General features: G+C 45.5%; 2 protein-coding genes across 5 annotated transcripts in view; both read left to right on the forward strand.

The window, feature by feature from the left end:
* The window catches only part of SF3B3 (splicing factor 3b subunit 3), a 48769-nt gene extending 42533 nt beyond the window's left edge, over positions 1-6236 (forward strand). Inside the window, exons 21-25 of the mRNA XM_019653698.1 lie at positions 2786-2998; positions 3548-3646; positions 4389-4532; positions 5164-5268; positions 5626-6236. Coding sequence (XP_019509243.1) covers positions 2786-2998; positions 3548-3646; positions 4389-4532; positions 5164-5268; positions 5626-5766 — 702 coding nt within the window. The 3' untranslated portion in view covers positions 5767-6236. The remainder of the gene's footprint in view (positions 1-2785; positions 2999-3547; positions 3647-4388; positions 4533-5163; positions 5269-5625) is intronic.
* Positions 6237-13497: 7261 nt separating this feature from the next.
* Positions 13498-25008, forward strand: part of IL34 (interleukin 34) — a 63626-nt gene continuing 52115 nt past the window's right edge. For 3 of the 4 annotated variants that reach the window (XM_019654034.1, XM_019654022.1, XM_019654076.1), the window contains exon 1: positions 13498-13663. The gene's annotated coding sequence lies outside the window, so the exon portion shown is untranslated. Of the gene's footprint in view, positions 13664-19345; positions 19426-25008 lie in introns of those variants that run through there. The other variant, XM_019654047.1, reaches the window with a different exon arrangement.

Raw genomic sequence — 25008 nt, forward strand, 5'->3', positions numbered from 1 at the left:
TTTTTGTCCTGCTTGCTTCTATGAGTAATTTCGTTGTGATAATTAGGCATGTATTTGCTCTATAGGCATACCTGGTTTTGTTGTGCCTTGCAGATATTGCTCTTTTTACAAATTGAAGGTTTCTGGCAACCCTGTGGAGGAAGTCTATCCATGTCATTTTTCCAACAGCATTTGCTCATTTTGTGTGTCTGTCATGTTTTGGTAATTCTTGCAATATTTCAAACTTTTTCATTATTGTTATGGTAATCTGTGATCCGCGATCTTGATGTTACTATTGTCATTGTTTGGGGGCCCCACGAACCATGCCCATATAAGACAGCTAACTTAATTGATAAATGTTGTGTGTGTTCTTACTGATCCACCGATTGGCCATTCCCCTGTCTATCCCTCTCCTCAGGCCTCTATTCCATGAGGCACAACAATACTGAAATTAGGCCAATTAATAACCCTATAATGGCTGCTGAAATGTTCAAGTGAAAGGTAGAATTGCATGTCTCTCACTTTGAATCAAAAGCTAGAAATGATTAAGCTTAGTGATGAAGGCATGTTGAAAACCGAGATAGGCTGAAAGTTACGCCCCTTAACACCAAACAGCCAAGTTGTGAATGAAAGTAAAAGTTCTTGAAGGAAATTAAAAGTGCTACTCCAGTGAACAAATGATAAGAATGTGAAACACAGCCTTATGCTAATATGGAGAAAGTTTTAGTGGTTTGGACAGAAGATCAAACCAGCTACAACATTCCCTTAAGCTAAAGCCTAATCTAGAGCAAGGCCCTAACCCTTTAATTCTGTGAAGGCTATGAGAGGTGAGAAAACTTCAGAAGAAAAATTTGAAGCTAGCAGAGGTTGGCTTATGAGGTTTAAAGAAAGCAGCTGTCTCCATGACATAAAAGTGCAAGGTGAAGCAGCAAGTGTTGCTGTAGAAGCTGCAGAAAATAATCCAGAAGATCTAACTAAGATAATTAATGAAGGCGGCTAAACTAAACAACAGATTTTCAATGTAGACGAAACAGCCTATTGCAAGAAGATGCCTTCGAGGACTTTCATAGCTCGAGAGGGGAAGTCCGAGCCTGGCCTCAGAGGACAGCCTGACTCTTGGTAGGGGCTGATGCATCTGGGAATTGAAGCCAGTGCTCTTCTGCTGTTCTACAAATCCTAGAACCCTTAAGTATGCTAAATCTGCTCCTCTATAAATGGAATGAAAAGGCCTGGGTGATAGCACATCTGTTTATAGCATGGTTTACTGAATATTTTGAAGCTCACCATTGAGACCTCAAAAAAAGATTCCTTTCAAAATATTAACGTTCAGGGGCTGGCTGAGTGGCTCAGTTGGTTAAGAGCACGAGCTCTGAGCAACAGGGTCGCCGGTTCGATTCCCATACGGCCAGTGAGCTGCGCCCGAGCTGAGCTGCCAGGAGGTGGCAGGATGGCTCAGCTGGTGAGAGCATGTGCTCCTAACAACAAGGTTTCCGGTTCGACTCCCACATGGGATGGTGGGCTATACCCACCCTCAACAAAGATTGAACACTGCACCTTGAGCTGAACCGCTGCGAGCTGCCAACAGGCGGCCGAATGGCAACTGGACTTGGAGCTGAGCTAGCTGCGCCCTCCACAACTAAGATTGAAGGACAACTTGGCTATTCCCCTTCCCAGTTCCCCAACACTGTTCCTCTTCCACATTTCCCAATAAAATCTAAAAAAAAAAAAAAAAATTTACCGTTCATTGACAGTGCACCTGGTCAACTGATGGAGATAAACAAAATTAATGTTATTTTCATGCCTGCTGACACAACTACATTCTGCATGCAGCCCATGGACCATTCTAGGGGCCATTAAGGACATTTGTCATTCATGGGAAGAGATCAGAATATCAACATTAATGGTTTAGGAGATGTTGATTCCAGCCCTCATGGATGACTTTGAGGGGTTTAAGACTTCCAGTGGAGGAAGTAACTGCAGATGGGGAAAAAGAGAACTAGAATTAGAAGTGGAGCCCGAAGATATGACTGAATTGCTGCAACTTCATGATAAAACTTTAATGGGTAAGGGGTTGCTTCTTATGAATGAGCGAAGAAAGTGGTTTCTTGAGATGGAATCTACTCCTGGTGAAGATGTTGTGAAGATTGTTGAAATGACAATAAAGGATTTAGAATATTATATCAACTTAGTTGCTATAGCAGTAGTATGGTTTAAGAGGATTGACTTCAATTTTGAAAGAAGTTCTGTGGGTAAAATGCCATCAAATAGCACTGCATGCTACAGATAAATTGTTCATGAAAGAGTCAGCTGTTGTGGTAAACTCCCTTGTCCTATTTTAAGAAGTTGCCACAGCCATTCCAACCTTAAGCGGCCACCACCCTGATCAGTGAGCAGCCATCACCATCCAAGCAAGACCCTCTACCAGCAAAAAAGAGTATGACTCAGTGAAGGCTCAGATGATGGTTAGCAGTTTTTAGCAATAAAATATTTTAAAATTAAGGTGTTTATATATATATATATTTTTAGACATAATGCTATTGTACACTTAATAGACTACATTATACTATAAATGTAACTTTTATATGCACTGGGAAACCAAAATTCATCTGACCCAATTTTGTTGTGATAACTACATTAAAACCATTTAGCTCTTTTGCTCATCTTCAAGGAATTTATTGCTGACTACTGTTCTTTGCTGTGTGCCAGTCTGCAGACCTTATATATGTTGCAGTCAGGGAAAGTTGGACGTTCTGTGGGTTTTGAATGAACCTCAAGGTTACACTCATTGCTGTCTTTATTTTTCCAGCATATTGCCAATTATATCTCTGGAATCCAGACTATTGGGCACAGGGTAATTGTGTCTGATGTCCAAGAAAGTTTCATCTGGGTTCGCTACAAGCGTAATGAGAACCAGCTCATCATCTTTGCCGATGATACCTACCCCCGATGGGTCACTACAGCTAGCCTCCTCGACTATGACACTGTGGCTGGGGCAGACAAGTTCGGCAACATTTGTGTGGTGAGTTCATGTTAACTGGCATTGCAGTGATGTATAGGAAAGCTGGCTCAGTTTGTGGTCAAACCAAGGACCCAGGACTAGGATCTCTAATGTGGAAAGTGAAATTGGGTATAAAATTCTGTCCTAAGGCTTACTCTAAAAAGAAAACTGTGTTTTCTTTTGCCTTCATATCAGTTTTTTAGATTTTCGCCTGTTTCAACCTCCTCTTCCCCATGGAACATGATTTAATGATAGATTTAGTTTGAGCTAATGTCTACTACTTATTTTCACTTTTTGCCAGAATTTTGGCTTATCTTTTTAAGCCCCATCTAACTTCTCTTGTTTATATTCTGTGGTCTTTGTTTTTGCTCTTGCTATGTTAGACCCTCGCTTGTAGGTTGAGTTTCTCACTCCTCAGAAACCAGACTGGCGGGAGATTTGGGCACAGGCCTCTGCCATAGGCAGTGTCCCTAGACTTGCTTGCAAGGATCTGGGGCATTTATTATTGTTTGGTGATCTAGATGAGTAGTTGCAGAACCCAAACCTGTGATTTGTGTCACTTGCTTGTAGGTAAGGCTCCCACCTAACACCAACGATGAAGTGGACGAGGATCCCACAGGAAACAAAGCCCTGTGGGACCGGGGCTTGCTCAATGGTGCCTCTCAGAAGGTAAGATTCAGAAGGGGCCCCAAAGGACCAGCCTGTGTAGTACATTTCCCATGACCCTCACTGAGGAAACATGAGGAAACACAGTGCACGTGACTATGCTGAGTGTGCTTCTGTGCATGGAAGGCCCTAAGTTGACAGTATGTAGCCTGTGATGGATGGATGCTGAGTTTGACATAAGGTGACCAAGTCACTATCTAATTTTATGACCCTGTAGAATAGAAATTTTTCTGCGACATTTTAGCTGTGTAAAAATGTCTTCAGAGTATAGTGAGTTCCTTGAAGAAGATGGTTGCACAGTTCATTCCTGATACTAACCCGCTCTTCTCGGAGGTGTGTCCTGGGCCTTCCTCTTTTTCTGTACAGATGTACTTCTATAGTAGAGCATCTCTGGACTTGTAAAAAATAGATTCCTTTTAGAGGGCAAGCCTAGTGTTTGCTCTTTTTTGTTTTTGTTTTTTTTAAATTTCTGTGGTTTCCTTTTTTAAAATTGTAAACTTGATAATATAACAAACAGAATTTTTAGTTTTAATTGTTTATCAGAAATGATTTAATGTCAGCATATGTGTGAGGGCATTATGCTGTAAGTAAACATTAAGAACATTTGAAAGTATTTTTAAATTTTAGTACTTGTTGGATTTTAAAAATGGTGACATCTGCCCTTTGGGAGCACTGCTTGCTCTTGGGAATCTAGAACAGGCTCCTGAGGGCCCACACAGTTAACTGGTCTGGTTTTGACTTGCAGGCAGAGGTGATCATGAACTATCATGTGGGAGAGACAGTGCTGTCCTTACAGAAGACCACGCTGATCCCTGGAGGCTCAGAATCCCTGGTCTACACCACCTTGTCGGGAGGAATTGGCATCCTTGTCCCATTCACATCTCACGAGGTGAACTCTCCCACGCTGTTCTGGCCTTTGCCTTCCCAAGGTGGTTTCTTTGTGCTAAATCTTCCTAGGAGGGCAAATCCATTTGTCCCCACTTGCAACTAGGAGTGTTCTGGAAATTTTATAAGGTGACAAGTGCCTGGGGAGATAGGAATCCTGATTTTTTTCCCTCCCTAGGGGAAGCCATTTGTTTTTATATTGGACCAGGGTTTGGTTGTGATGTGGGTATAGGATTAGTCAGAGGCCAAAGCCCCAGAACCAAATCACACAGACTAGGAATGGTGAGCTGATGAGGACTGGGCACTTACTGCCTCCTAGAGTCAACTGTAGGACTGCCTAAATTTGGGTTATGTCAGTCCAGCCAAGGAAGCTGGGATCAGGTGTCTGACTTCACATACCATTCTACATATGGTGTTCTCTCATGTTCTGCAAATACAGGGAGGTTTTCTTTCAGATTTTAGTTATCATGTAGCAGGAAAACCTGTGGTCATCAGAGGAGTGATTTAGATATTTAACATCTGTTTACATGGTAGAAATCAATGGTTTCTCTGTTCATTGTGCTTCTGGAAACCATAGGATAGTAGTTGAAATCACTGTTTCCTTTTAGTGACAGATTCTTTGTTTTTTCTGCCAGGACCATGACTTCTTCCAGCACGTGGAAATGCACCTACGGTCTGAGCATCCCCCTCTTTGTGGGCGAGACCACCTCAGCTTTCGTTCCTATTATTTCCCTGTTAAGGTAGGTCTTTGTTGGAAATCGGGGTTGAAAGGGGGCATCCTCAGCTCATTTAACTGGTCTTTTCACTCTCTCCCTTAAAAATCAGAACAGTCTGGAATGCAGGAGCGTTAAGGGAGATAGTAATGGGAGAGGGTCCTCCCTGGGCAGACCATAGCCAGAGAAAAGGTGTCACCCAATTTTGCTAATCTGAACTCTGGCTACTAAGGATCAACTTACAATAGTGATCCTGGCTCTGTAAATGGGGTTCAGGTATTTGTAGGAGGATAAAGAGCTTTCCTTGCAGCTGCTGCTTTAGCATGTGACCTATTCTTTGGGCATCTAACCTTTTTCTTTTGTTCTCATTTTTCCACATCTTAGAATGTGATTGATGGAGATCTCTGTGAGCAGTTCAACTCCATGGAGCCCAACAAACAAAAGAATGTCTCTGAAGAACTGGACCGAACCCCACCTGAGGTGTCCAAGAAGCTTGAGGACATCCGGACTCGCTATGCCTTCTGAGCCTTTTTTCCCATGGGGCTTGTCAGAGACTCTGTGTTTTATTTTCCCCACTACCTGGCTCTGAACTCATATGGCAGAAGAAGAGTGGCTGGTTAATTAAGACTGCAATATTAAAGCTAACGGCTCTTTCCCAGCCACTCTTCCATGAAATGACTGGTGTCCCCTAAAATTGGCATTGAGAATTGCTACGCTTCTCTCTGCCTGGTACATAATACATTGCCCCAGGTTCCGGTGTGGAATACAATGCCCCTTAGTCCCCAGAGCTTTCCCTGCATTGATATTTCTGGCTCTCGTGTCACTTTTGTACACACCCTTAATTTTTAACTGGTTTTCCTGTAAATATAGTTTTGTACCATGTTATCTTTGTGATGGGAGGCAAGCTGAGGTGAGGACCAGGCTGGATATAGTATAACTCCTGCGTTCTGCCATTCTGGAACCTAACCAGAAATACAAACCTAGTTTTTAAGGTAGCTGGTGTCCATGTGTCTTTTCTAGGGATGAAAATTAAGGTGGGGGATTTGAGCCTGGGTTAGAGCAGAAAGCACTGAGTATCATTCCTTGTTACCTACATGGATTTCTGGCACCCTCTGTCCTCCCACTTCCATTATTAATGGTTTTTTGGCTTTTCTCTAGTCCTTTCTGCTATGCAGATGAAACTTGGGTTCATTAGTAACCATGTGGTCATTCATACCCCTTTCCATTGGATATTGAGGAAGGGTGACTGATTTCTCCCCTGTTTTAGCTTCCTTCTACTTTGAGGCCTTAGAGTGAAGGATTTGGCATGAATTCCAGCTGGGTGGTCTCTTAACAGATGCTCCCTTTACTTCTATAGCTCCTGAAATGACCTTTTGCCATATGACTACTAGGAAGGATCAGTAAGTACCCAGATGCTAACCTTCCCTTGGGAAAAAAGTCAGTATATGTGGTACCTGTTTAAAGGCACATGGGTAGCCAGGGGTCCTGTCTAGCAGGCATCTTACGCGGCCTCTGGAGGGCCTTTGGGGTGTGAGGAGGCAGCACTGGTAGCCTGTCAATTAGAAGTGACCCAGTCTCAGAAATGTCCTAGCCCACACCTGTGAATTCAGCCTTCTTCCTGCCCAGCTGTGTGGGAAGCCTTAAGCTTCCAGGCAGTCCCCTTACCTTCATTGAACCTGGAGAGACCTGAGCTCACTGCTATTCTCAGTCCTTAAGAAAGTAAAACATTCTTTGATGTGTGTACTCAACCACTTCATTTAGTAGATTCTCTGTGGCTAGCACTGGGTTAGACTCAGGAATGGAGGGATTAGACACAATCATTGACCCTGAACAGCCCACAATCCAGTGCAGAGAGGGTTCCTGATGCTGTGCCCTGGAACTATATATCTCTTTAATCATGACTTGATTTTAGATCAGTCAGTAGGGACTCAGATTTTGCTAGGAATTGAATCCTTAAGTAACACTTCTTTTGCACTTAAGCTCGTGGATTTGCATAGTATACAGTACTGTTGAACAACATTTGCACAGGCTAATGCAGGGGCCCAGTTTTCATGTGGCTCCCACCAAAACGCATTTCCATTTAGTCTGTCAGATTATATGAAGTTGACATGCAGTAGTCTGAGAAACTCAGCATAGGTGTCTGAGCAGTGCAACTTGTTCCTAGGCTCTTTCCTGAAATACTTCTTACAGTAGTGGGGGGGGGGGGTGTAAGAAAGGAAGACTTGATCTCTGTGTAGAAGCAGGAATTGTTGCCATTGTTTTTTAATAATACAGCAGTTTATTAGTTACATAATCACTGCCTAGGGGAGGACACTGCCATGCAAGGCCACATGGGGTTGCACTCAGGAACCTAATAAACAACTAGGGGCTGTGGGTGGCAGGCTTTGTAGTAAGAGGGTGGGTGCCCCCCGGTTCTATGGGAGGATGTGATTGGCTTTGAGTAAGTCCACGGACTAGCAGGGAACTGAGATGAGCAGGCACTATGCCTGGTCCTTTGATAAGGAGGGTTGTTTAGCAAGAGCAGAGGGGGGAGGGAAACATGTGGTTAGGCCATTTGAAGCCCTTCTGGTTTTACAACATTATATTGAATCTTAATTTTAGATCTTATACCACAACTGGGAATGTGTGGTCACCTGATTATTGGCCCACTGGAGAGCTATAGGTAGGCCAGGCAAGAGTGAATGTTATATTGGATTGTCTTGTGCTTCCAATTACAAAATTCTTTCCTCTTCTATTCCTCTGTAGCCCAAAGCCCAGTGAAAGTGATAGAAACTCAGTGGAATTGTCACAGAACTACAGGTACATATTGTGAAAGGTTGATAGATGACAGCATATCATGAGCTATTATTCCAACGATTGTGCTAAGCACAGAGAAATTGACGACCTGTTTGGCCGAACAATCTAATAGGGGAGCTTACACATATGAAACAACCAGCCAAAATGTGTTTATAGTAGAAAGAGAACTAGAATCAGATTTGATTCTGGCTTGGCCAAATAACAGCTGAGTGAATTTGAGCAAGCCATTTAAAACTTCTGAGCCTTGGTTTCCCCATCTGAAGAACGTAAAGGGAGAGAGGTAACATCAGCTGTATGTACAAAAGTCCCTAAATATGTTACCCAGCCTCACTTAACAGCATCTTGGTTCCTAAGAAGCCCAACATTTATCAAAAAGACCAAGTGACCCTGTGTCTTGGGAGTACAAATTTTGTTTGTATGTTTATTTTTTTTCTCAAATTTTCCTAAGTGAAAACCATCCCTTAGGCCACTCAATAAAAAGATAGCTTCTTAGGCACCTCCCCCTGAAGACTGAGACAGCTAAGTCTGGAATGGGAACATGTAATTGACATACGGTACATCACTATATAAGTAAGGTGTACAGCATAATGGTTTGACTTGCATATATTGTGATTATATCCATCTCAGACAGAAAAATTTTTTTTCTCGTGATGAGAACTTTTGGGATCTCTTAATAACTTTAATATGTATATCATATTAAAGCAGTGTTAACTAGTCATCATGTTGTACATTATATTATTAGTACTTATAACTGGAAGTTTGTACCTCCTGACTACCTTGCTTCAGTCCCTATACTCCCTACCCACTCCCTTCCCTGTTTCTGATAACTACAAATCTGATCTCATTTTCTGTGAGTTTGGGGTTTCGTTTTGTTTTTTTAGATTCCACATCTAAATAAGATCATACAGTACTTGTCTTCTGATTTACTTCACTTAGCATAGTGCCTTCAAGGTCCATTCATGTTGTTGCAAATGGCAGGATTTCCTTTGGTTTTTGTGTTTGTTTTTTATGGTTGAATAATATTCTATTGCACATATATAACAGATTCTTTATCCATTCATCTGTCATTGGACACTTAAGATTGTTTCCATGTCTTGGCTGTTATAAATAAGGCTACTATGAACATTGGGTACAGATATCTTTTTCAAGTTAGTGTTTTTATTTCTATTGGGTATATTCCCAGAAGTGGAATTGCTGGATCATATGTTCTATTTTTAATTTTTTAAGGATCCTCCATACTGTTTTTCCTAGTGACTGTACCAGCTTATAGTCCCAGCAGCAGTACACAAGGGTTCCCTTTTCTCCACATCCTCACCAGCATTTAACTCTTTTTTATTGATATCCATTCTTAGAGGCATGAGGTGATCATACATTGTGGTTTTGATTTGCACTTTCCTAATGATGGTGAGCATCTTCTCATGTTCCTGTTGACCATGGGTATAACTTTGGGAAAATATCTGTTCAGCTCCTTTACCCATTTTTAATTGGATTATTTATTTTATTTATTTTTTATTTTTGCTATTGAGCTGTATGGGTTCTTTATATATTTTGTATATTAACATGATTTGCAAATAATTTTTTCCATTCCAGAGGTGGTCTTCATTTTGTTGATTGTTTCCTTTGCTGTGCAGAAGCTTTTTAGTTTGTAGTCCCGCTTGTTTATTTTTTATTTTGTGACACATGCTTCAGATATCGTATTCAGGAATTGCCACCATTGAGCTTCCTCTGCATGATCTGTCCATGAGTCTGGTTGTTGTCTGAGAGAGAGAGAGAGAGAGAGGGCTCTGGCAAGTAGAATTTCTGGAGCACAGGCACAAGGAATTAGACTTGAATGTGTTGAGGGCAGGAATTTGGTCTAGTTCATAGCTGTTGCCCAGGACCTACAATAGTGTTTCGTAAATGTTTAGTGATTGGATGAGGCTAAATTACACATCCCATCTGTGTAGGTATTAAGGGGAACGGAGCAACTCCTTTGGTCCAGTTGAGCAACCAGGTAAATGGGGAACTCTGTCCGCCATTCAGCCTTGCAGAACGCTTCAGAAGCTGCCATGGAGCTCAAAAGGGATAATGTCAAGACACTGAGGCATTTGCACTGGGTTATTAGGATCGCTCGCATCCTGCTGCTCTGATGAGTCCTTGCAACTTGGGTCTAAGAAAGGACTGAAAAGGTTTTAGCTGCCTCAGCTTTCCCCTGACCTCAGGGGTGGAGGTTCCACAGATGTTGTTTCCTTTGGAAGATCTCTTGCCAAGAATAGCATTCCTTTGGGGGAGGGGGGTTCAAGTTGGACGGTGGATGGAATGTTGCTGTTTTTGGGTTTTTTTAATGTATTGCTAGCAAGACAGCTGCTGGGGCTGGAAAGGCTCTTGGGGTTCACTTGTCTTAGTGGGAGAGCACAGGTCTCCAGAATCGGTGCTGCACCCATGACTGTGACCTGAGTTTTTCATTAGTGGGAAGCCAGAAATGTTGGGAGCAGTCTTCAAATGGGATCAACCTGGCTTTCAGGTTTTTTTAATTCCTAAATTCTGTTTCTCTTCAAAATAGAAATGACATGTGTTTGCATGAATCATCCACTTGCTCATTTTCATATGGAATATTGTATGTGAATATTTTAAGTTTATTACACCCTTAAAATACATTCAAGGGTTATATCCAGAGCTCAGAAGAACCATCTCTGCTGTGAAATCAATGTGGGAGGACAGAGGCTTACACTGGGTACATGGCAGAGACTCAGTGAACACCTCCATGATTGGTGGCTGACGTACTTAGATTTGGGGGTCTGATAGCCCAATATGTGGAGCCTGTGAGGAGTTGGAGTGAATGGTTGAAGTGAAATTAGATACTATGCAGCAGTCAGAAGAATCCCCTTTACCAGCCTGCACCAGCACAACCAAGAGCTATTTCTGTAGAAGCTTTGAGAGCCAACATCAGAAGACATGCCTACCTGCTAGAAGATGCTGCTAAATTCATTCATTCCACCAGTATTTACTGATACCTACTGTGTGCCACCTCCTGACAAGTCTGTTCTGTACCCAGAAGTTGCGAGAGTTTATAGCCTAGCTATTTCTGTCCCTTTAAGGCTGATGGTGAAGTAATTCTGCCAGAGAGCTGGCAACAAGTTCAGAAGAGCCTAGGGCCGTGTCTCTGCTTTCCTCAGATAAAATAGGCACAGCCTTGGGAGTTAACAGGAAAAATTAGAAGGTCCGAAGTAAAAAATAAGGGGGGGGGGCAACCAAAGGTTATTTAGTTCAGGAAACTAGGAAACGCTGTTGCAGTGTATTTTAACCCCAGCTGGACATTAGGATCATCTGAGTTTGTCGGATTCCTGGGTTCTGCCCCAGGTTACTCTTAAGAATCTGTTGGTGATGTCTGTGTATTTCAAATCGGGTGATAATGATCAGATCTGGAAATCACTAGGAATGAGGGAACGTTGGTTCTTCAAAATGAAGCCCCAGGAAATCAAGTTTGGAAATTCCAGTTTGGGGACGAAAGGCTGGAGACTCAACTGGAAGTAGCTGAAGGCCCCAATCAGCACCACCATCCCCCACCCCACCCCCAGTCCAGCAGCCCTGTCGGTACTCAGTCAGGTTTGGTTGTAATCCCAGAGGCAAACCCTTCTCTGTTCCTCACCTCTAACTCGTGCCTTCTAGAGCCTGGACCTCACATTTTCAATGCACAGGCCCACTCAGCAGAACTTGCTCCCTTCTCTGACCCAAGATCTCGGGGAGAGAGTTGCCTTTGATTAGGGCATTTGGGGTGAGTTTTCACAAGTTAATTTGGGCCATGAATAAATGTGTATAAGCTAGAGACATGTAATAAGAAATATTAACATTTACCGTGGGTTGTTAGGACCTAATGCTGTTAACAAGGCATGCTGGGGAATCTCTTACCTTTAAGAAGCTGGTGCTGCAACTGGAGAAAGGCCAGTCAGAAACAAGATATCTCGTCAAGTGCCAAGTAGGAGTGAAGGCCATATAAAGCACTGGACAGGTGACCTGAGTTCACTGATCACTAAGCAAGGTCTCAGGTTCCTGTCTGTAAAATCGGGCAAAGAAGGCCAACCTCCAGGGTCATGGTAACAGCAAAGCATTTTCCCTGGGCTTCCGGGGGAGTGTGGGGGGTGGGGTTCTGAGAAGGTCCTGTCAGAGAACTCGGGTACAGAAGCCTGGAGAGACCTGGAGCCATCTCCATCTTGAACTGCCATCCTGTATGCAATGATATGCAAAACAGGGGGCATCATTCTAAGCCAAGAGGCCCAAGAAAGCACAGTGAAGCTGGTTCAGGCTTCTGTGAGGCCCCAGTGAGATCCTGGGGCTGCTCCCCCAACACCTCCACCCCCTGTTATCCGCCCTTGGGCTGCCTGACTGGTATGAATCAACTTGGCAGAGCTCTCCAGCAAGGCCTCGCAGAGGGTGTAGCCAGTATAGCCACTGCCTTGGGGACGGGGGTGGAGAGTTGGCCCAGTGCTTTCCAGCGTGGGCATTATTGTCCTGTTGAAAGTTCAGGGCCAAAACAGAAATCATTTTCTCCATCCAATTGAGAAGCCATTTCTTGAACAACTACTTGAACCAGGCATTGACATTCATAGTAAGATAATGCCAACATCTAGGCCAGCATTTCCCCAAGTGGGGGCTGTGGAATCTTAGATGTTAAGGGGCGCCCCTTAAAGGATTCTGTGCTCATACTCAGGGAAACCCTGCAAACTGTCTTCTTGGATAGTTTGATGCTTTGAACACAGCCCTTCCCCTGCCCTTTGCTCCCCATTTGTAATGTCCCTTGGGGGGTTGTCCCTCCCCTAACTCCAAACACAGCCTTGAGTGAATTGGGGAGCTTGCTATGAAAACTCGGGAGACATGGAGCGGCCCATGTCTTTTGGTGCCCACAGCACTCCTGACAGGCAAAGTGAGTGCCCTTGTCCTAGGAGATGGGACCGAGCACAAGACCTCTCCTCTTTGTCCTCAGAAGCTCCCAAAAGTGCTGTGTGTCAGACCACATGTTACGCCAGGACAGGCCCTGCGTCACGTGGGAAAGCCCTGGCTGGGTGATTTGGGGTTCGATACTTTATCTGGGCTCATGTCTCCATCTATAGGCTGGCTAATGGATTGATCCTCAACACTGATACTTATCGAAGGCCTTTTGTCTAATGTTCGCCCCCCTACATGCACTCTGGTCACTACCACATCACCCAGTTTTATAAGCTTTTTTTTTGTCAAAGCAATTGTGTTGCGCAGAGGTGCTGGGGTACCTCCTTAATGACCCAGCCTTTCTGGTAGCCACCAGGCAGGACTTGGTTCTGGGTCTCCCACCATTAACTTGCCAGGTGCCATCCGCCAGAATAGTTCCCGGTTGATCCCCTGGCTTTGTGGCCCCCTCCTACTCCACACTCCAAGGCAGGCTGGGGACACGTGGCCCTGCCCCGCCCTCGCTGGCTTCAGTTGCTGAATTGGAGTTGCAGTGGCTTGCTTTCCCCGCCCTTCCCATCCGTCGGGAAGCCTGGATTGTGGGCTGGAGGAAGCCACCGCCTCTCCCACCTGGTAACCCACTGCCCCTAGACACCTGCTCCAGGGCCTGGAGCCCCTTAAAATCACCAGCAAATCTCTAGAAGATTGCATCCTGGTACAGGAACAGGTAAGAAGGCAGTCGGTTTTCTCTCACATGGTTTTCTTTGCCTGATTTCTCCACCCCAGTTTAGCTGCTTCCTTCACAGATCACAGCAAGAAGGATTTGAGCTAGACTTGAAAAAGACGGCCCCAGCCAAGAAGCTCTGAGCTATGTCGTGAGTTCTCTGTTCTGGGTTTCATTTTTAAACCGTTGCTTTCATCAGCCTTGCAGGAAGGAAAAAAAAAATCCAAATCCGAGAAGTAATAAAGCAAATTACTTCTCTCTGTTGCCTTCGGAGGTTTGTAAATCGACAAACCCACATTTTTAAATGGTTGTCATGGGTTACTGGGTGTTGCTCCACCGTATGTTGCTTTAGGTCTTTAGACCTAAGTGTGCTACGTGTGTGAATTATCTGTCATATGCATGAATTACTCATCAAAATTAATTGCTTTAAAGTTCTTTAAAGGAAAGGGAAAAAATGGCCTAGGTGAGCCTTTCATTCAGTCAGACAGTATTTCTGAAAGTAAAATGTTCTGCTTTTACACTTTGCATTTATTTTAAATGTTCAGAATAAATCAACGGTGTCATTTTTAAAGTCTCTGTGGTAGTTGCCACATTAACAGACCCATCCCAGGATGTGCAGCCTTTGTCCCTCGATTGTGAAGTTGGATTGCTTCCAGGTGTTTTGCAATTAATAATTCCACTTCTATGGACAACTTTGTGAAAGAACTTTTTTTTATAGTCTTTTAGATTTTTTTCCCCCTTGGAATGAATACTTGGGACAAAGAGCAACAACATTTCTGTAGTTCAGCTCATGTTACACATGAGGTCAGCTCACTCATAAGAATTATGAGCCTAATTTCCTAACTTCTAGGACTATGATGGCACGAGGGTGTGGGTGGGGAACTTGTTTCACCTGGGGATGCTTTAGGAAGGGGGATGGAGGCCATTTAACATGGTTAAGACTTGACCTTTGAAGGCTGGCTGCCTGACCTTGAACACCCACATAATCGGTTAGTTCACGTGTAGAATACAGATGAGAAAACTTCTTAGGGGTACAGGAAAGGCAGTGTGTGTGGAAAGCACTTAGCACAACGTCTGGCACTTAACAAGCATTCCTGGGAGGCTCTTTCAAGCCTGGGGCTTTCTCTGGGTCATTTTATAAGCTGGGTAGAATTGAAGTCATCTCAAGGGCATCTTGACCCCTTCCACTTTTCTTACCCAGCCACCTGTTGAGGACTTTTTGACTATCTGTGTAAAGCCTCTATCGGTGCTAAGGTTGGAAGGCTGGGCATCAGGATAACAAGTCAGGTTTGTCTCTTTCTGAAGGTCCTCCAGATGCTTGGCTGCTACTGCCGTCACATCTGGATGCCACCCTTTCCATCTCTCAGCCACCTTCCTTAAAGCACAGATTTAAGGGATCCCTGGATAGAGTGGCGAATTCCCCAGAAGTCTGTGAGCACACCTTTTCCCCACTCTGGCAGCTTACTGGGAAGCCACAGTGGAACAAGCACAAGCTGGTTAGGCTGGGTTCTAATCCTGGCCACACCAGTTCCCAGCAGTGGGGAGTCACTGGAGCTGTCATCATCAGTTTCCTCATCTGTAAAATGGGAATGTTAATACCTGTGCCGTAGGATTACATGAGATAACATAGGTAAACCCCTGGCACTTAGGGACCCATCACTGGAAGGTCAAGGCCATGTTCCAGAGCCTTTGGGAAGGTAACAATTAGCCATAAAAGGCAGAAAACTCGTGTTCATTTTCTCAGTCAACCAACGATCAGGCTGGCTGGCCATGGTGCTGGAGAGACGCGTAAGACACGCTGCCTGCTCTTGATGCAGGCATACAGCCCATCCAGTGGGAGCAGAGTAGGCTGTGACTGCAGCTACCTGGTCACTCTGGGACAGCGTCCCACTTAAGAAGGAAGAACAATCTATTAGGAGAAGGAAGCAGAACTAGCAAGTGGGAAACCTGAGTCGAGTTTGGGGAAGGGAGTTGGGAAAGTTCAGGAGGGCTGCAGGGCTGGGGGAAGGCAAAGGGAGAGTGGGAGATGAGCAGAACCCGTGGAGACCAAGTTTTATTAAAGAACCTTGAAGGTCAAATGAGAATTTGAACTTCATCTCGAGGATATGGAGATTTAAGTGGGTTTGGAGAGGGCTGTTCTGGCAGCTTTGGGGGTTGAGGAATGGTGTTGGAGGCCCGGAATGCCACCAGCCTTCCACCCCATGTTAGGCTTTGATGGTACCCAAGATAAATAAATACAGGAAGTGGGATTCTCAGGATAGGCTGAGTGAGAGAGGGAGCCTGGCCTGGGAATTGGGGCCTGGGATTCTGGGGTTCTGGTCCCAGCTCTTCCACCACCAGAGCAGGGTCTTCCTGCCTCAGGTGAGGGTTCAGGGCAGTTGGGCTTCTTACAGTTCTTTCCTGAGAGTCCAGAATGTCTCTGGAGTCTGTAGCACTTTGCCACTCTCCACCCCACCTACCCCCTGTCCCGGTCAATACTGTCCGATGGCTGTCCCTGACTCAGCCTTGGAAGGACGTCATCTTCTCTGAAAAGAACAGTCTGACCCTTTGACCCTGAGAGAATCCATGGAGCGCTGAGAACCATGGCCTGCAGGCCTGTGACAATCCCAGGAGGTTTCTAGGCTCCGGCTATCCTGCACACTTGTGCATGAGGGCCATGTCCCACAATTGGGGGGTGGTGTCCCTTGGGAACAGGGCTGCAGTCATTCTGGGAACCTACCTCCTGAGCTTCCCAGCGCTGCTGGGAGAGTTCCGTCTGTGCATCCCAGCCAGGAAAGGCCCAATACCCAGTCAGGCCTCCCAGACCTTGGGGCCACCTCAGGTTATGGGGAGGTGGATGAGTGGGGATGTGTCTACAGTTAGCAAGGTTGGGGTCAAGGTGATGAGTTTGAAAGACCAAAGAGATGTGGACTTGAAGCTATTTGGAAAGGTCAGGCCCTGCTCTAAAGCTTTGTGGGTGCCTATTGCCTGTCAGCATGAGAACGTTTACATTCTGGCTCAGGACTCTCCCAGCACATCCAAGCCCCCACTCCTGGCTTTATCACCCACATCTCAATGCTCCCTTCCCTGTCGCCACACCTGCCCTTCCCTCTTTCCCAAGAGCCAGAACTTCCCGGCTTCCTTGCCTTCCTACTTTCTCAGATCATTAAAATTTCTTCATAAGCATTTTAAAAAAAACTATCTGAATCATTTTTTAGTGTATAGTTCCATGGTATTAAGTACATTTACACTGTTATGAAACAGATCTCCAGAATTTTTTCATCTTGCAAAACTGAAACGCCCCCCCCCCACCCATCCACCCTGCCACTTTCTTCTTCCCTCCATCTATGGACAACTACCAATCCACTTTATGTTTCTATGAATTTGACTACTCCTAGGTACCTCATACAAGAATCGTATAGTATTTGCCTTTCTGTGTCTGGCTTATTTCATTTAGCATAGTGTCTTCCAGATTCATCCATGTTGTAGCATGTGTCAGAATTTTCTTCCTTTTTAAGGCTGAATAATATTTCATCGTATACATACCACATTTTGTTAATCTCATCTGTTGATGGGCACTGGGGTTGTTTCCATGTTTTAGCTATTGTGAGAAATGCTGCTATACACATGGGTGTACAAACATCACTTCAAGACCATGCTTTCAGTTATTTTGGGTAGATACCCAGAAGTGGAATTGCAGGATCATATGGTAGTTCTGTTTTAAATTTTCTGAGGCGCCTCCATACTGTTTTTCATAGCAGTTGCAGCATTTTACAATCCTACCAACAATTCACAAGGGCTCCAATTTCTCCACATCCTTGTCACCACTTGTTATTTTCTGTGTTTTTTATAGTAGCCATCTTTCATTTATTTTCAATTACAGTTGACATTCAATATTATTTTATATTAGTTTCAGGTATACAGTGACAGTAATCATCTTAATATGTGTGAGCTGATAGCTCATTGTGGTTTTGATTTGTATTTCTCTGATTAGTGATGCAATGTTGAGCATCTTTTCATATACCTGTTAGCCATCTGTATATCATCTTTGGAGAAAGGTCTATTCAAGTCCTTTGTCCATTCTTTAGTCAGGTTATTTGAATTTTTTGTTGTTGAGTTGTAGTTTTGTATATATTCTGGATATATATAAATTTTAGGCCTCTAGAACAAACTCTTATCATACTTGCAAATACTTTCTTCCATTTCAGAGGTTGCCTTTTCACTCTGCTGATGTATCACACAAAAGTTTTCAGTTTTGATGTAGTCCCACTTATCTATTATTGCTTTTGTTACCTGTGCTTTTGGTGTCATATCTAAGAAATCGTTGCCAAGTCCAATGTCACGAAGCTTTTTACCTGTGTTTTTTTCTAGGAGTAAAGTTTTGGATCTTAGGCCTTTGCAAACATTTTAATAGCTGTTTTTGTTTTTATGACATGTGCATTTAAAAAAATACCAACAATTCTGAAAAGCACAAGAAGGCAAGAAAATCCCAATCCCCCCCCCCAACCCTCCCAGAGGTAATAATATTTTACTGGGGAACTCTCCAGTCTAGGCCTTATTACTCCATTGCTTTTCAAACTATTACCTGCCCGGGAATCGCCTGGGGATTTTGTTAAATTCTGATTACAAAGGCCTGGGATGGGCCCAAGACTATATTTCTAACAAGCTCTTAGGTGATGCTATTGCTACTGACCAGGAAGCCATACATGGAGCAGCAAGGGTCTGTATGTACACACACACATACACACACACACACACACACACACACACACACACATACACACACACGGCTCTGCGTCCTATGGAATTATCCATAAATGACTCATAACCTGTTCTCCCCACACACTTAAGTGTATGTCATGGAAATGCCAATAAATGTCATAAATCCTTTATAGGGCCACAGACTAACCTATTGCATGGGAGGGTGGTAATTCAGTTAGTCCCTATGAACGACGTTCAGGCTGCTACCAAGTTATCCCTGTTGTAATGCAGTGGCAAACGTCTTTGTGACTATGGCTTTCTTTACCTGAAGGAATTATTGTTACTGTGATTATTTGTTTTTCTAAGAAGCAGACCAGAACTCATACATTCAAATGTATTACTCCCTAGAGTCAGTCACCTGGGGGGCTGGATCCTTCATGTCAGGGCTCTGCCAGCCCTCCAATGGGGAGGAAAAAGCAGAGTGGGATAGAAGCGCGCCGGGTATGGGACAGAGGTGAGAGAGAGGTGGGGCGGGTGTGGGGTGGGTGTTGGACAGGTGGAGGCTATGCATGGGAGTGGGGAACGCAGCGGTAGCCAGCACTGTCGGCGCCCAATCTTCACCCTGGCACTGTGTCTGGGGCTCATTTAATGCCCACAGCTCCCTGCAAAGTTTGACTTAGTCTCCCCCATTTTACAGGTAAAGAAACTGCGGCGCAGGGAACACTTCACTTGCCCACAGTCAGGCAGGTGGGATGTGGCTGTGCAGGGAATGCACCTGGCTCTGCGTCCCCTACTCCTTTGATGGGGTCACTTCACGTGCTGAGCCTGGCCCTTCCCCGTGGCCCTACCCCACACTTCAGGCGCTCCAGGCGCCCCACAGGATTCCACAATCTGTGCGTCAACCGGCGCCGCCCCTGCTCTAGCACAAGATAATTCAAGGCGCCACTGGCCCATCTGGCGGCTGTGGAGCGAGCCCCGGGCTCCACTCCCGCCCCAGACCTCACTGCGCGCTCCAGCCCGGCTGCCGGAGCGGGAAGCCCAGCCCGAAGAGGCTTCCAGGCCAACAGCTCTGCAGGGCGCGCAGGGTAAGGCCTTTGCTGAAACGCTGGTTTCAGAACAATCCAGGGGGCTGGGGGTGGTTCTTGTACTCTGGGCAGGGGAGGGGTCTCTTTCTAGGTCACTGCCGCCTCCCTGCCAGAGCTCAGAGGATGTTGGAGCTCCAGGTCGGTCACTGACCAGTTGAACAGCAGGGATTTGCTCCCAGATGGGGGTTGTGGAGAGCACCAGACAGCTGCAGACAGCCCTGACGGTGAATCCCAGCTCTGCCACATGCTGCCTGTGGGACCTTGGGCAAGTCACAGCACTTCAACAGTCCCACTTCCCTTGCTGGTAAAGTAGGATATCCAAAAATAGGATATCCCTATACTGTCTCACGCTCATTAAGATGGCCACTACAAGAAAACAAAAACAAAACAATAATAGGTGCTGGTGATGTAGAGAAATCGGGGCTGTTGTGCACTGTTGGTTGGATAATAAAATGGTACACTATGGAAAACAGTTTGGCAGTTCCTCAAAAAGTTAAAAACCAGAAGTACCATATGATCTAGCAACCCCATTTCTGGGTATATATCCAAAAGAATTAAAAGTGGGGTCTGGAAGAGATATTAGTACATCCACATTCATAGCAGCATTATTTGCTATAGCCAAAAGGTGGGAGCAACTCAAATGTCCATTGATAGGTGAATGGATAAACAAAATGTGGTAAATGCATACAATGGAATATTGTTCAGCCTTAAAAAGGAAGGAAATTCTGACACATGCTGCAACACAGATGAACCTTGAGGACATTATGCCAAGTGAAATAAGCCAGATGCAGAAAGACAAATACTGTATGATTCCACTTACATGAGGAGGTACTTCGAGGTGTCAGATTTACAGAAACAGAAAGTAGAATGGTGGTTGCTAGGGACTGGAGGGAGAGAGGAATGGGGGAATTATTTAATAGGTATAGAGTTGCAGTTTTGCAAGATGAAAAGAGTTCTGGAAATGGATGGTTGTGACGGTTGCACAACAATGTGATTGTACTTAATTCCACTGAACTCAACACTTAGAAATGGTTGATTTTTATGTTATGTGTATTTCACCACAATTTTGAAAACCAGGCAAAGAAATACTACATGATTCACAGGGGTTTTGTGAGGATTGAGTGACACAGTGCGTGTGAACCATTATTAGTGTCAGGTCTGGGGGACATCCAAGATTTTCTGCCTCACGGACCCAGGAGTTGGAAGGGTTCTGTGTGTCCCTGTGGGGAGCAATTGCACCATTCTGCATGGATGCTCAGGGTGGAGTTCAGGGGAGCATTCTTGAAGGAGTAACTGGAGCCCTTTTAAAGGGGTTCCTAGCGTTTGTGGGATTCCAGACATCGGAAAGTCCCTGGCAGAAAAATCATTTCCACTAAAGGGGCAGTTTGAAGAAGGGAGGAGGTTTTGGCTCTGTCTAGAGAACTTGTGAGTAGAGCTGTCTGAATGTGGAACAGGCTGTCTTGTGGGGTGATGAGCTCCCTGTGAGTGGAGGCATGCTAGGAGAGGCTGGGCAAGGTGCAGAGGAGATGCCTGAATGAGGGGTTGGAGCCAGAGGGTCTCCTCAGCACTGCGCCTGTCTGATGTGATACAGTCCAGGCAAAGTGGTATAGAACAGGCCTGTGTAAAGGTGGGACCCAAGTCAGAGGAGGGGGCAGGCAGGTGGGAAGGCATGCTGCCAGCCCTGTCCTAAGTAACAGTAATAATAGCTGATGCTTTTCACTCTGGGCAAGCACTGTGTTAAATGCTGAACAGGCATGATCTCAAAGCCTCACCACAACCCTATGCGGTGGGTGCTACTATCATCCCCATTTTATAGCTGGGAACCAAAGCCCAGGAGTTAAGTCACCTGCCCAAGTCCAGCCAGTAGCTGGTGGAGCTGGAATCTGAACCCAGATAGTCTGGCTCCAGCCCTCTATGCTGGCTGGAAATCTCCAAACCCACCTCCCCCAAGCTGGCTGCTCCCTGCCATGCTTCCCCTGACCAACCATTCCCTGCCGGCCCTGAAACTCTCACAGGTAAGGATTTAGCTGCTGCTGTCTCTCCCCTGCCTCCTTCTGGCTGGCTTCGCTGTGAGCCAGGCCTTGCCTGCTTCGGCCTCCAGGGTTCAGGGATAACACTGTACAAAAAAAACTGGCCTTGATTAGGAGCCAGGTTCCCTGTCACTCAACACTCCCCATGTCCTTTCATTAAACGGGACCCTCTTTAACAACTCTCTTCCTGGGTTCAGAGTCTTTCCCAGAGCTGTTGAATTCATCTTGCCTTTTTTGCAACCATGTGTTTTCCAATCCAGTTCTCTGAGTGCCAAAACCTTGTCCACGGAATTCATTTGTCCAAGCTCCCAGTCGAGCACCCGCAAGGCAATCAAAGCTGTCCCTAACGGTTGCACTATGATGGCCTCCTCTGTCCAGATTGGAGCAGGATTACAGAGGAAGCCCTGGCAGGGATGGCGATTTATCCAGAATGACCTGGTTAGCTGGAGTGGCATTCACAACTTCGAAGGCACACCTGTGCCAGGCAGGGTGCTCAGGCCTGTGCAGGAACAGTCTCACCGAATTCATTCATACAGAGCTCGGAAGGTACAGAACTGTGTTATTCCCATATTACAGATGATGAGACTGAGGCTTAGAGAGATTAAGTCAGGGGTCAGAAGCTTGGATATTTCCCTCTGCTGCCTTTGGGGCTCTGTGTTGATTGCTGGTCTGACAGCAGTAATATTAGTGCCATTCGCTGCTTGGTGGACTAATGTACATTTCAGCTCTCTCTCCCACTGCTTCCTGGTACCCTTACTGCCATCCTAGGAATGGGCCTTGATAGCACTATTTTATAGATGAAGGTGATTAGGGGCTCCCCGTGTTCCACAGTGGAAGGGGCGCACCAGGGCAGGGTGGGGTCCTTGTGGACCCTCCTTGCTCTGCAGACCCTTTCCTCCCTCCACTGTACTGGGTCATAGGTTACATAGCCTTCCCACTTGCCTCCTTGGAGGGGCTGTCGCAGGCCTCGGTGAAGCTGCGATGCACATAGGCCTGCAGACCAGCTGGCCCAGTAGAGGCTGGACTGAGGCCAGGTGCTTTCCAGTGTCTTTCTACAGCTGGGAAATCTTTGTTGGGTGATGTCTCTGCAGAGGTGCCTCCTGGTCCTGCCCGCCCCGGTTCCGCTCCTGGCAAGAGAAGGTCGCCCCTCTCCCTACCTATGGAAATTATGCAACGTAATTTTTTACTGCAGTGGCAGAGTTCCGAAATCCTTAACCCAGCCCTATAAGGCGTGATTGTTAACCATAGGACAAAACTGAGGCTGGTTCAGGATCTGGGACCATGACATTGGCTGAATAATTTTTATTTTATACTTTGTAAGCTTTCTTTTAAAAAATAATCAATAGGCTTCTTTTAAGGACAGTTTAGATTTACAGAAAAATTGAACAGAAAGTACAGAGAGTTCCATGTAGCCACCCTGCCCTGGACACACAATATCCCTTGTTATTAACATGAGTTATTAGTGTGGTACATTTCTTACAATTGATGATTCAATCTTGATACATTATTATTAACTGAAGTCCATAGTTTACATTAGGGTTCTCTCTTGGTTTTGTTCATTCTATAGATTTTGACAAATATATAATGACATTGTGACGATAGTGACATCCACAATTACAGTATTGTACAGAAGAGTTTCACTGCCCTACAGCTCATCTGTGTTCCTCCTATTCACCCCTCCTTCCCCACAACCCCTGACAACCCTGATATTTATACCACCTGTGCAGTTTTGCCTTTTCCAAAATGGAATATAGGTAGAATCAGACAGTATATGGCCTTTCCAGATTGGTTTGTTTTACTCAGAAACATTTACGGTTCCTTCATGTCTGTTTGTGGCTTGAGAGCTCATTTCTTTTTCTTTTTTTTTTTTTTAAAGATTTTTTTGGGGAATTGGGGGAGGGAACAGACAAGTTGTCCTTTTGTTCTTCAGTCTAGTTGTGGAGGACGTCGCTTCACTGGCCCATGTTGGTATTATCATTGCGCTCTTCCCGGCTGAGGCAGTCGCTCGCCGGCCATTGGACGGCTGCTCACAGCGGCTCACGGGCAGCTCATGCTGGCTGCCGGCCACTTGTGGTAGCTTATGGCAGCCCACTTCAGCAGGGGCTGTGGCCGTCGCTGTAGCGGGTGACTCATGGCAGCCCAGCTCCAGGTTGAGCTGTTGTTCACCATCTTAGTTGTAGAGGGCGCAGCATCACTAGCCCTCATGTGGGAACCCAACGGGCCCCTGCTGCTCAGAGCTGGTGTCCCAAGCCAACTCTTTTTTTTTTTTTTTTAGCTGAGCCATCCTGCCACCTGTTGGTAGCTCAGCGGCTGCTCAGCTCGGGCCAGGACTCGAACTGCTGTTGCTCAGAGCTCAAACTCTTGAGCAACCTCTTAACCAACACGCCACTCGGCCGGCCCTGATGTCCATTTTTTTTTTTTTAAGATTTTTATTGGGGAATTGGGGGATGGGAACAGCGCTGGGGAAGTGGGGGAAGGCGAACAGACAAGTTGCTGTCTTTTTTGTTCTTCAGTTTAGTTGTGGAGGATGTTGCTTCACTGACCCAAGTTGGCACCATTATTGAGCTCTTCCCGGGCGAGGCAGATCAGTCCCTGGCTTTCTGGATGGCCGCTCACTGTGGCTGCTGGCCGCTCACGCTGGCTGCTGGCTACACATGGTAGCCCATGGCAACCCACTGCCACAGAGGCTGCAGCCTCCACCGTGGCCGGCGACTCACGGCAGCCCAGCTCCAGGTTGAGCTGTTCTTCAGCATCTTAGCTGTGGAGGGCAGTGTCACTGGCCTTCATATGTGGGATCTGAACCGGGGCCCTCTGGCGTCCCAAGCCAGTTCTTAACCATCGCGCCACTCGGCCGGCCCTTAGATATGTCTTTTGCAAATATTTTCTCTTCATTTTCTTAGCTGTGTCTTTTGCAAAGCAGAAGTTTTGAATTTTATGAAGGTCTAACTTAGTGTCTCCTTTCATGGATTGTGCTTTTGTTGTATCTAAAAACTCATCACCAAACCCAAGGTCACCTAGATTTTCTCCTATGTTATATTCTAGAAGTTTTATTGTTTGATTTTAACATTTAAGTGTAAGATCCATTTTGAATTAATTTTTTGCATGTGGACTGGGTGTTCGTTTTGTTCCTGCACCATTTATTGAGCTGCTGGGAACCAGGTATCTGAGTGGCAAATCTGTGCCAAGTTGTTTTCCCCGCCTGGGTCTCTCTGCCAGGCTTGAGGCGACTCTCCTAAACATGCACTGGGCTCTCTGGCATCCCATTTCTCTCCTCTGCCTCAGACACTGGAGCCAGTGGACCCCCTGCAGCCACGTGTATGTTGTCCTCCACCCATCTCCCAGCCCTTCTAAAAATACATGTGTCCGATTGCAATGATTGTGGAGCTGTTGTTGTCTGTGTGTATCATGCAGGTAGTAATATTAGGTCACCACTGACCAGGCCCAGGGCCAATAACTGTGAATTTCATTCCCATTGTACAGATGAGAAAACTGGGGCTCTGAAGCCAAACTTGTGCTCATGTCCGTAACACTGTATTGCCTCCGCATGGTCCCA

The sequence above is a fragment of the Hipposideros armiger genome, unplaced genomic scaffold, assembly GCF_001890085.2.
Source record: "Hipposideros armiger isolate ML-2016 unplaced genomic scaffold, ASM189008v1 scaffold_9, whole genome shotgun sequence".
Taxonomy (NCBI): domain Eukaryota; kingdom Metazoa; phylum Chordata; class Mammalia; order Chiroptera; family Hipposideridae; genus Hipposideros; species Hipposideros armiger.